Source organism: Podarcis pityusensis (genome assembly GCF_964106645.2).
Source record: "Podarcis pityusensis genome assembly, chromosome: 10".
Taxonomy (NCBI): Eukaryota; Metazoa; Chordata; class Lepidosauria; order Squamata; family Lacertidae; genus Podarcis; species Podarcis pityusensis.
In genome coordinates this window covers 20,141,409-20,153,059 of record NC_138035.1, presented here as the reverse complement: position 1 = coordinate 20,153,059, position 11,651 = coordinate 20,141,409, and the positions used below count along the sequence as shown (strand labels likewise).

Genomic DNA, 11,651 nt, shown 5'->3' with positions numbered 1-11,651 from the left:
TACTGTCTATCCTTCCCATCACGGCTGGTCTATTTATTCAGGCCATGTGGAAATGCCACCAGCTTCATAGATATGTGGGGGGAAAGGTTGGAGAGGAGAGGAGAGCCAAGGACAGAATCTGCTCTCTGGGGATCGTTCCACCCTGCCACTGTTCACATTCCCCTCCTGAGCCTGTAATAATAAGCTTATACTAAGTGCAAAAGCCCTCCTGTGTTTATCTGGAATCTCTTCCCTGTTTCCCTCTGCTAGCAATTACGGTGCCAGCTCTACTGAATGCAGCACGGCAACAGATGGCTTTGGGTTTTTATCTCTGAGTGCGCTCTTTAATAAGGGCTCTTGGCTCTGCCTCGTTGTTCCTTGCACATGTCTTCCCTGGCTACAAATCGCAGGCTGCCTGGCATGTTGTCCTTTTTCCTTTTCTTTTTTTGCTGCAGTTGTCAGCGAACAGATTTCCGTGAGACGAACGATCAAGCGAGGGTTTCAAACAATGGTGGTTGAGCCAGGAAGGCCATGGCTATGGCGACGCTTGAGTGTGGACTCAGGGCTACATTGGCATGAAGAGATGCAGATCACACCCTCACCCCTTGGATTAAGAGGTGGTGAGCACATCTGCAAGGGCATACTAGTTAGTTGTGCCCACTTAGGGATGCATACACACCATACATCTAAGGCACACGCCTTCCCCCAAAGAATCCTGGGATATGTAGTTTACCCTTTGCAGAGTGCCAATTCCAAGCATCTTTAACAAACTACAGTACCCAGAATCCTTTGGGGGAAGCCATGTGCTTTAAATATTTGGTGGTGTGTATGCCATGTCTGACTTTTCCCAACAGATTTGCAAGTTAACTCCAGCGTTCAGTTTCTGCATTACCCATAGCCTTCTGGTCGGTCACTATTCCAGTGTGTGTGGCCTGTCTTGGAGGCACCTGATCTATTATTGAAACACCCCTCCCCACTCTTGGTGTGATTCTCTCTATAGCTGGGAAATCCTTGGAACGTTGGTCTTGCCTGATGCCACGCTGAGTCGTTCTGTTGCTCATAAATAAACAAAATTACTGAAGTTCTCCTGACTCCCACTGCTCCTTGGGATTAGGCAGGCAGTAAATAACTGTCCCAAACCCACAGGATATGGCAACTCTGGGAAACAAGATACTGTACTAGATAGGTGGGATTTCGGTTTGAACCAGCAGGGCTCTCCTTATGTGCTTAGTATGTGCTTTTAACATGCTTCTCTGCTGATATATGCACTTTAATATGCAACTTTGCCTAATAAATGCATCTTTGCACATTAATTTCACTAATGTCTATTTTTGGGTGTACTTCCCCCTAAAATATGCATTTTTCATTTGGAGAGCAGTGTCGCAAAATTCAGAGAAATGCAGTTTTCAAAGAATGGCTGCATTTTGGTTGACTTGGTGGTTCAGGAAGTGGAGGTTATGCAAAGCAGACAAATGGTTCCTCCATCCCTGCCTGGACGTCATTTGTACAGCCTTTACCTCAGCGCAAGGCATTTGGCAAGCACCTTCTCTTCTGTATTTCAAGGAACATTGAATTATATCTTTACAGGACATGATCACGCAATGCTGATGTAAAAAGCTCTGTGATGATATAAATAAACGGCAGAAGCAAAGAGGAAAGGGGAGAATAACACTAGACAATATCAGATATTTTTATTCAGAGGCTTTTATACATAGAAACTCCTGCTTGTCAGCACCCTTGGAGTTATATTATTATACATTCCGCATGGATGATAGTGAACTAAGGTTTCTTCATTCTGAGCACAAACATCAAAGGAGATTCACAGCTATCCCAGGTAATAGGAACGTGCTTTTATGGGCTGCTTTTCTCAACTTTGGCCGCAGAGCAGTGGGGGCAATAGGGGTTTCTGAGTTCAGAAAAAAAGGTGCATAATGTGAGGTGACAGAGGTTTGTAAAAATTATGCATTGTGTGAAGAAAGTGGATAGGAGTTTCTCTCCCTCTCTCATTAATGCTAGAACCTGGAGTATCCCTATGGAGCTGAAGGGCAGGAGATTCATGACAGACAGAAGTTTTCAAATGTCATAAGTTGGCTGAACCTGTGAGTTCAGAGAGGCTTGTTTGGAGGAAGCTGGTGGTCATTTCCTCATCACTTAAGTCCAGAGTTTGTGGAGTAGAAGTGTGGGGGGGGGACCACATTCTATGCCTCACTGTGTGTTTCTAGAGAGATGTGACTGTTCCAGGCTTCCATTTATTTTCCTCCACTTCTTCAGTTTCCCCTTCAGCCTCCAACTCTGCACAGGAGAGTCCGGAACGATGCTCAAATTACAGAAGACAAGAGTTCAGTCTCATCTCCATCTTTTCTGTACCAGAGTAGATAATGGCTTCGCCAGCAACACATAAAGCCTCTCCCACCATGCTGGGAACAATATTCTGTTTTATTGCACACATCTCCCCATGCTCTAGGCAACTTACAGTAATTAAAAATGCAAAACCAACCACAAAAGCTAAAACAGTTTAAATGACTCAGTAGAAACACTGGAGAAAAGAAAACCAATCAATAAAACCAATCCTTTGAAAGTTGGTTTTCAATATCAACATGTCCCTGTTGCCCAAATGCTTTGCAAACTAAGCAGACTCTCTTTGACCTTCTTGCCTAAAGTGCATGAGAGATGGACACTGGCAAATTGCTTTGGGGCTACTGTTGGAAAGGCCCTGCTCCTAACTTTACATCATGGGGGGAAATATGTTTTTAAAACAAAGGTATTTGAGGATCAGCTTAACTGGCAGTAAGGGGATACAAGAAAGGATGTTCTTCGAGGAACAGATTGTGAATAATGGCACTTAAGGACAGAGCAGAGAAGCTTTGCAATTATTGCTTTTTATGAATAATTCAACATTCTAAACTTTTGAACAATAATGAATGGATTAATCCAACCTTGAAAATATGCCTGCAAAATGGAGCCAGTGCAGCATTCTACTTCAGAGTGTTGGATTTTGATGGATGAGGGTTTCAACCCTCACTCATCCATGAAGCTACTGGGTGACCTTGGGCTTTGGCCATGGTGAGTAACCCATGTGTGCCGCCCAGGACCCTCACTCTCTGGCTTTCAACACTCTCACCAGGCCCCACCCCTCACCAGACCTGTTCCACGCTCTCCCTGAGTGCCTACAGGAGGCATTTTGGCCTCTGGGGCAAATTTCAAAATGGCACCCCTCCCTTTTGCCTCTGGGCCAACCCACAACTGACAAGTGGCTCCTGGAAGGAAATGAGACATTTGGACTGAAAAAGTTTGCCCACCCCTGACCCAGCCTGCTCCACAGAGAAATGGTGAGAATAAAATGGGGAGGAGATGGAACGTGTATTCTGCCCTCAGCTCCTTGGAAGAAGGATGGAATTAATATGCAGTAATATTTTTTAAAGGTTTAAAGCCTACAAAGCTTTTACTGGACTGCTTGCCCACATATACCTATGCAAGTCATTGGTGTCACACTGAGAGGTTGGGAGAAGAAGGAGAAGCTCTTTCCTAATACAGGAAGCCCTCAACTTACCTGGGGGTTACATTCCAGGGATTGTGTCTAAAGACAAGATTGCGTCTACTCAAGACACAGTGGGTGAAACGGTGGGTGGAATTGCCAGAGTCTTTTCCCCCAGAAGCCCACACCCTTTCATCTATATCTGTATCTATATCTATATCATCTATATCTATATATCATATATATATCACATATATCACACACACACACATATATATATATGCCAAACATTTGAAGCTGAATGCGCACAAGTTAAGTGTGTGCAATTTGCAGACTTACTGTATATGAAGGCTCTTCTGCTGGGCTGCAATTTGTACCACAATAAGAGAGCAGGCAAGTGGCTTGTTACAAGCCTGGAATCATCATGGGTTTAGTGGGTGCAGGCAGCCCAGGTATAAAGCAGGAATGGACACCCTGCAGCCCTCCAGATGTGGTTAGACTCTATTCCCATCAAACCGAGCAAGAATGGCCAGTGGTCAGGGATGAGGGGAACTGTAGTCTGACAACATTTGGAGGTCCACAGATTAACCTGTTATAAAGGTTTATATCTCCTACGGCACTTCAGCTCAAAGCGATAGTTTAGGGGTCACCAACATGGCACCAAGTGTGCCCACCAGTTCTCAGTGAAATCTCCTCAAAAATCCATAACACAGAGACTGTTTGCTGTTCCTGTTTAGTTTCTGTTTGCACTGGCTCAGACTCTCCTACCTTGAACATGCCCACGTTTCACTGGATGTGAAAGCTGGACATCTTCCTCTCCCGTTCTGAACAGAGAAGAGGTGCAAAGAACTTTCTGTGAAAGAGTGTGGTAGTGATTGATGAAGATTGCTTTCTCCGCATTGCTGGGGTGGAGGTGTGCCCACGCAAATTTGTTTTTTTGGCTCTTTTCCTGCTCTTCAGGATGTAGTAGTCACTTTGTGTTATGCCACCCTCCCACAGCAGACGTTTTGTTGCCTGGAACCCATGACACTTTCTCAAAATCCAAAATGTGCCCACTAGCTCAAAGAGGTTGGTGACCCTTAACCTCTCTAGCCTGGCAAATCATATCCTCTGCACCACTGTGCATTCCATTCAGCTGCGCGGTAGGAGCAGTTCATACCAATTTAGCACCACCTGCCAAAGTTAAAGGTGCTTCATGCTAAACAGCTGGGAGCTTAATCCGTAGTCGCAAATCGGCAGTTTTTATATGGTGGCAATAACAATCCACACTCACGGTTCCTTAAGTGCCTAAGAACCTTGGCACTGCGCGAAGCAAAGTGAAAGTTAACAGACCCGGTGCTTGCAGGCATTCTGCAGGCTGAATTCATACACAGAAGGCCACAGGGAAGGAATAGAAAAGTTAGAAGGGAAAACTTAAGTGGGAAAAGCCCTGGAAGAGAAAGACGGCAAGTTGTTTAATTTTAAAAATACACAGAGGGAGTCTGTATCACATGTTGGGTTGAGCATTCCACACATAAGGAGCACCCAAGGAAAATGGATAGAGATGGGAAGCAGTGGTTGGGGCCATGAGGTGAAACATCAAACAAATCCTGAAGCATGGAGAGACTGAGTCAGAACATGAAGCGCAGAAAGGAAGATCATATTGTTGACCAGTGGAGAATAATTGGGGGAGCATTTAAGGAAGAAAGCTTTTAAGAACATCACAAACAGGGTCCCTTGAGAGCCAACATTAAAGCTGTGGAGAAGAGGAAGGTGATTTCTCTCAGGAGGTCACATAAGGAAGGGAATCTCCAAGGGGCAAAGTGATGCCTGCACATTGTCCTTGAGGATGTGGGATATGAAATCACTCAAAGGATGCAGAAAACGGCTTTTCCAATATGGCTCTTTCTTTCTTTCTTTCTTTCTTTCTTTCTTTCTTTCTTTCTTTCTTTCTTTGCTGATTGAAACCAATGGCAGAGATGTGAATGGTGCCTTGGGTTCCACGATGAAAAAAAAGTGGGGTAAAAATATATAAAAGTGCCACAGTAAGGTTTTCCTCTCCACCTACACTGGAGCTTCAGAGACACTTCCACTTAATGAAGTATTTGGTCGCAGTCCATTGTGCTGAACGTCTGTGTCTTGTGTCGGCTGGGTCATCAGTTGGAAGCGCTGGCCAAAGGATAGGCGAAGATTACCAAAACAAAGACGATACAAACAACCTTAGCAAGAACAAGGGACAGAAATGGACACATCTTCCCTTGTGTTGCACATCCTGAACGAGACTAATTCTACTACGGTGCTCTTGGGTCATGCAACAAATTCCATAGCTTGTTACAGTCAGAGGCGGATTTAGGGTAGAGCGAATGGTTTGCTGGCACAGGGTGCAGGGGCCAAGCAAATGCCTTCCTGCCTCCTTCCCAAAGTCTGGTTAGTGCTTGTCCAGCTTTGGGAAGAAGGGTTTTGGACCCTAACAGAGCCTCACGCCTCCTTCCCAAAGCCTGGTCCTCACTTACCTGACTTTGGGCTGGAGGGGGCATAAAATGTTGACCTTGCATGGGGTGCCATGTTACTAAGCTATAGACTCTTGAGATAGAGTAGGAAACATGGTACTCTTCAGATGTTTTGTCCATGCCGACTGGAGACAATTATAACCCACAGCATATGGGGGGGGGGGGAGACCAATTTGCCTACACCATGCTCTATCTGGTTAATAGATGGTGGTCAATATCAAAACTCAACTTTAGTGCATATTAGGAAGTTGAAAAATAAAGCAACACAGACACTCCAATATCAATAAAGGTGAAAATTTTGGAAGTGCCCATTGGGCTGAGGCCCTACTTTAACCAACTTAGGTTGAAACGATGCCTTATGAGGAACGGCTAAGGGAGCTGGGCATGTTTAGCCTGGAGAAGAGGAGGTTAAGGGGTGATATGATAGCCATGTTCAAATATATAAAAGGATGTCACATAGAGGAGGGAGAAAGGTTGTTTTCTGCTGCTCCAGAGAAGCAGACACGGAGCAATGGATCCAAACTACAAGAAAGAAGATTCCACCTAAAACTTCCTGACAGTAAGAGCTGTTCGACAGTGGAATTTGCTGCCAAGGAGTGTGGTGGAGTCTCCTTCTTTGGAGGTCTTTAAGCAGAGGCTTGACAACCATATGTCAGGAGTGCTCTGATGGTGTTTCCTGCTTGGCAGAGGGTTGGACTCGATGGCCCTTGTGGTCTCTTCCAACTCTATGATTCTATTCTATGATTCTATGATTCTATGAAGCCAGTGACAGAACATAGAGGTTGAACCTTCGATCTGATGCAGAAGCAAGTCACATAATTGGGATGCAGCACAGAAGATGAGGCAGAACACAAGGCGGGGATACAGAGCATGTGTAGCCAAAGTGGTGCCCTCCAAATGCTGCACCCATAATCCCTGACTATAGCCCATGCCGGCTAGGGATGATGGGAGTTGTAGTCCAGCAACATATTGAGGGCATCGTGTTGGCCACCCCAGTCTACAGCCCACACGCGGCAGGAGAAGTAGAGTTATGGGCACACCCATTGAGTGTTCCTGTGTGTGGGCTCACAGGATCTCCATATTTCAGGTGCAACATTTGTGAAAGGCCTACATGTGCAAAGGTAATAACATGAAGTCCAACTTGTGCAGTCAGCTGCACTCATTTTGAGGAAGTACCAGCTGCACTCATTTTGAGGAAGATCAGACTTGCCCATGGTGAAGCATTCCTTAGTTACATCCAGACCAGATTACTGCAATGTACATGGGGGCTGCCTTTAAAGATTCTCTGTAAACTTCTGCTGGTTCAGAATATGGCACCAGGGGTTTGACAGGGTAGGTTGTCCTTCGGGGTACATAACACCTTTGTTCCATCAGCCTCAGGTTTTTTTCCTGGAGCACAACTCAAGATGCTGATTATCACCTTTATAGCTATGGAGGTTTCAGACCTAGGATATCTAAAGGATTGTCTTCATCCATCCATCCATCCATCCATCCATCTATTTCTAACAGCATTCATCAGGCTGATCTCAGGGCAGAGTATAGTACCATCAATTCCAACCAAAACAATCCGGATAAAATAGCAAGTCCTTAAAACACAGCTTTCCTGCTACAAACTATGGTTTGCAGGGATGTCCTAACTGGATGGATCATGACCTTCTTGCTTGCCATGCCTGGATTTGAGACTCCCAAACTCAGAAGGTCTGCTGGACCCTTTTCCACCACCTAAATAAGGCAGGTTCCCCCCCCCCCCCAGCAGGCATTTGACATGCCAGACCAGCGGAATTTTGGTGCAATGACCAGTTAAATTATTTTTATGTGCCTGCCTTTGCTTTTAATGGTTTCCTGTGCTGCTTTCCCTTTGATGGATGACTCGTCGTTGTTTGAACACTGTGTCTGCACTGGAAGAGGAGGGTGTAGATCCCTCCAACTTAATGAATTAAATTTCATGCATGGAAGCCCAGCCATCCTATACAGTAGGTGAAGGTTTGCCCAGTCGATGGGGCAGGCAGCTGTGATCTTTCTCACACCACGGATTGGAAGAACTTGCCCCCACTGTCTCAGCACTGTTATGCAGAGATGTTATTGAACAAGGCAGGGATGTGGTGCCTTCAGGAGAGAGGAAAAAGCCCTCGGTTTCCAAATCAGAAGGCAGCTGAAATGCCTTTTCCGGGATGAGGTCTAGAAAGCATTTAGCCTAGCGTTTCTACCATTGGGGGGTGTGTGTGTGTGTGTGTGTGTGTGTGTATACCTCTTTACATTTATGCTCAGTAGGACTGAAATGGCCTATAATCTTTCCTGTCTGTCAGAACCACTTTATTCTGCACCAACATCTAATTTCCCTCCAAGCCTCAGCTCCGTTACAAACTAATCCAGGATCATTGCAGACAAGAGGCCACAACATCGCACGCAAATCTCCCTGCTGCCACCTGCTGTTTGCTGCCACGATGGAGAATCCAGCGGAGAACGGAGGGAGGAAAGCGGGCATTGATTGTAGGCTGCCTTCCTGTAAAAATAGCATCCCGCCGTGCTGTGTAGGAGGGTCAGAGTGCACAGGGGAAAGAAGGATCCCACACTTCACAAAGTGTTTTACTTGAGCAAAATGCATAGATATTGTCAGGGAACTGCCATCGGCTCAGGGTGGAGAGGGGAAAAGCCAGATGGATGACAGAGAGCCCCCAAAGATCGTGGGAAGCAGCACTTCATAAGCGGAGGAAGGAAGCCACACCTCTAGTGGAGAGGAGATGCATGGCTCAGAGGAGGCGAGGCGGTGCCAGGACACCTTGCCTGGGCAAAGCGGGGAGGAGAGAGGTCCCCCGTTACCCACACCCTCCTTGCGCAGTAAGGTTTCGCGCCGAGAGGGGAGGCCCAGACTGAGCGTCAAGAAACTACTTTGCTGGGGAAGGTTTAAAGACTGCCCACTCACGGATTCTGCCAGTGAATGAGCCAGCCACGGGAGAGTGGCGCTCTGAAGAAGAAGAAGAAGAAGAAGAAGAAGAAGAAGAAGAAGAAGAAGAGTTTGGATTTGATATCCCGCCATTCACTCCCCTTCAGGAGTCTCAAAGCGGCTAACATTCTCCTTTCCCTTCCTCCCCCACAATAAACACTCTGTGAGGTGAGTGGGGCTGAGAGACTTCAGAGAAGTGTAACTAGCCCAAGGTCACCCAGCAGCTGCATGTGGAGGAGCGGAGACACAAACCTGGTTCCCCAGATTACGAGACTACCACTCTTAACCACTACACCACACTGGCTCTCCAAATCTCTGGACAGATAAAGTTTATTTTGGCATCAAAAGCAAGGCTTCACAGCCGAGCAGGGAGGTATTTGCCTGCTTGCTCTCGAGCAACCCCTTGGAACCCTAACAGATATGAACCTTTAAAAAAATCATTTTTCAACTGGCCTTTTAAGAGAGGTGTGTGTGTGTGTGTGTGTGTGTGTGTGTGTGTGTGTATTCCAGTCTGCATCTGTAATGGGTTTTAAATTATCATTGTTGATATTTTTTACTGTTAAATAACTCTTGAGATATTTCACTGGAAGCGACTCCTTTAATGAATGAATGATGCAGGAAGAGGACATCAAATAAGGATTTGGAATAATTCCATACAATACCTTTCCCATCACAAGGAATAGCCTACTCTTTTGCCCCCACGATTTCCCCTGCATTTCATCTCATGCGCATCCCTGAATATGACGCATGATATTAATTTTTGGCTTTTAAGTCACTTGTAGGCCTGGCCCTACCATTAGGCAGAGTGAGGCAGCTGACTCAGGTGGCGGGTGCTGGGGGGCAGCAGCAATGCCAAGATATTGGCCTCCCCTGTGTCCCCCTAAGGTAGTTTGCTGCCCTCAGCTGCAATGGAAGAGGCAGTCATGTTAAGAGTGCTAAGAATTGTGCCAGAATTGGAGAGGGAGGGCATTCTACCTTTTGCTTCAGGCAGCAAAATGTTGTGGGCCGGCCCTGATTGCTTGTGCCTCTGCAGTCATATTGTTTAAAATTTGCCCAGGACACACTTTGTACTTGTCAACTTTTATTTTATTTTTGGCCTCTGCCATTCCTTTGCCCTTCAACAGAAATTATATTCTAAGCACAACCATGAAAACCTCCCTCAATTTACTCCTCATCTGCTTTTTATCACCAATTAATTGAGGGTGCTAATTTGGGCTTAACTTTGGATTTCATGGTTTTAACCTTGTTGCAAAATATAGTTTCTGCATTGCACACAATAAGCCAAGGAATTTTTCCTCTTGTTTTCCTCCTAGGAGTCAGTTCATTTGTTATCTGGATCCCGACTTTGAACGCAGCATGAGATCAATAACGCGTCCCATAGTTGTGCAGATGTTCTTCTAACTAAAGAAGTGAAGCTTGCTTGGCCTGGATTTGGAAGTATGCAGTGATCAATAATTCCTGGCTTACCCTGTCCTTCACAAACACAACACAACCCTGTTCCCATCAAAGAACACTGACCAAGCTGTGGCAGAAATGGGACTGGCACTCTGGCCACAGGAAGAGAAGAGGGAAATTTCTCTCTCCTTCATCTTGTGGCCAAAGAAAAATACTGCTTGTCCTTTGGAGATGTAGTTTTCCCAAGGACTAGAGCAGGCATAGGCAAACTCGGCCCTCCAGCTGTTTTGGGACTACAACTCCCATCATCCCTAGCTAACAGGACCAGTGGTCAGGGATGATGGTAACTGTAGTCCCAAAACAGCTGGAGGGCCGAGTTTGCCTGTGCCTGGACTAGAGGATCCTCCAGCTGTCCTTTGTACTATACATTCATTGGGATTTGTGCTGATGATGCAATCTGGGAGGGGGTGTCATATGGGACCCCTGCTTTCTACACTGTTTGCACATGCAGATATTGGGGGGGGGGGTGTGTGGCTGTCACACTGCTTCATTTACAGCCACTGCATATCCTGTAATCTTCAGCTGAAATCCAATAATTTTGGCCCCACTTTTGCATCACTATAGCACCTCTGCACAGCAATCCTGTGGTAGCATTGGGGAAACATCGCAGAACAAAACTCAAGCAGAATAAACCCACCATTAACGCACTATTATTGTGTCAAGAACATATTGCAGAAGACACTAGTAAAAGCACACCAAGATGGAGGGGCCCTAACACTTGGAAAATAAGCCAACCTATTTCCATTAACTTGGAAAAGTAGATGGACTCCCCACCGCAAACCAACCTGACATGAGTTAGAGCAGTGTTTCCCAAACTTGGATCTCCAGATGTTTTTGGACTACAACTCCCATCACCCCTAGCTAGCAAGAGCAGTGGTAAGGGATGATGGGGATTGTAGTCCAAAAGCAGCTGGAGACCCAAGTTTGGGAAACACTGAGTTAGAGTGAGAGTGACTCACCTCTACTACCGCTTGCAGCAGGACAGCAAGCAGCAACACATGAACTTGCAGCAGGGATAGGGGGGAAATTTGTTTGGTTTGCATTTTAACTAATTTGCACCTCCTGAGGCTATAATGGAAACACAGCAAGCCTTCAAAATGTGCCGTCCTCTCCAACTTGTGATGCAGCCCTTCAGCCAAAAAGTGTGCACAGAAATGCACAAATTAGTGAAAAGTAGCATACCAAAATTGCATAGCATTAGGGGAAAGCCACTTGCAAAAATTGGACAAAACTGCATACAAAAATGTACATATTGAGAGAAATGCACACAAAAATGCAGATTTAAAAACAAACGAACCACCAATTGGGG

The 11,651-nt window shown here is 45.8% G+C and overlaps 1 protein-coding gene across 1 annotated transcript in view; it reads right to left on the bottom strand.

The window, feature by feature from the left end:
- Positions 1 to 5,478: 5,478 nt before the first annotated feature.
- Positions 5,479 to 11,651, bottom strand: part of LOC308457604 (sodium- and chloride-dependent GABA transporter 1-like) — a 56,763-nt gene continuing 50,590 nt past the window's right edge. The window contains exon 15 of the mRNA XM_080971622.1: positions 5,479 to 5,602. Within this exon, the coding sequence (XP_080827748.1) occupies positions 5,498 to 5,602 (105 nt within the window). The 3' untranslated portion in view covers positions 5,479 to 5,497. The remainder of the gene's footprint in view (positions 5,603 to 11,651) is intronic.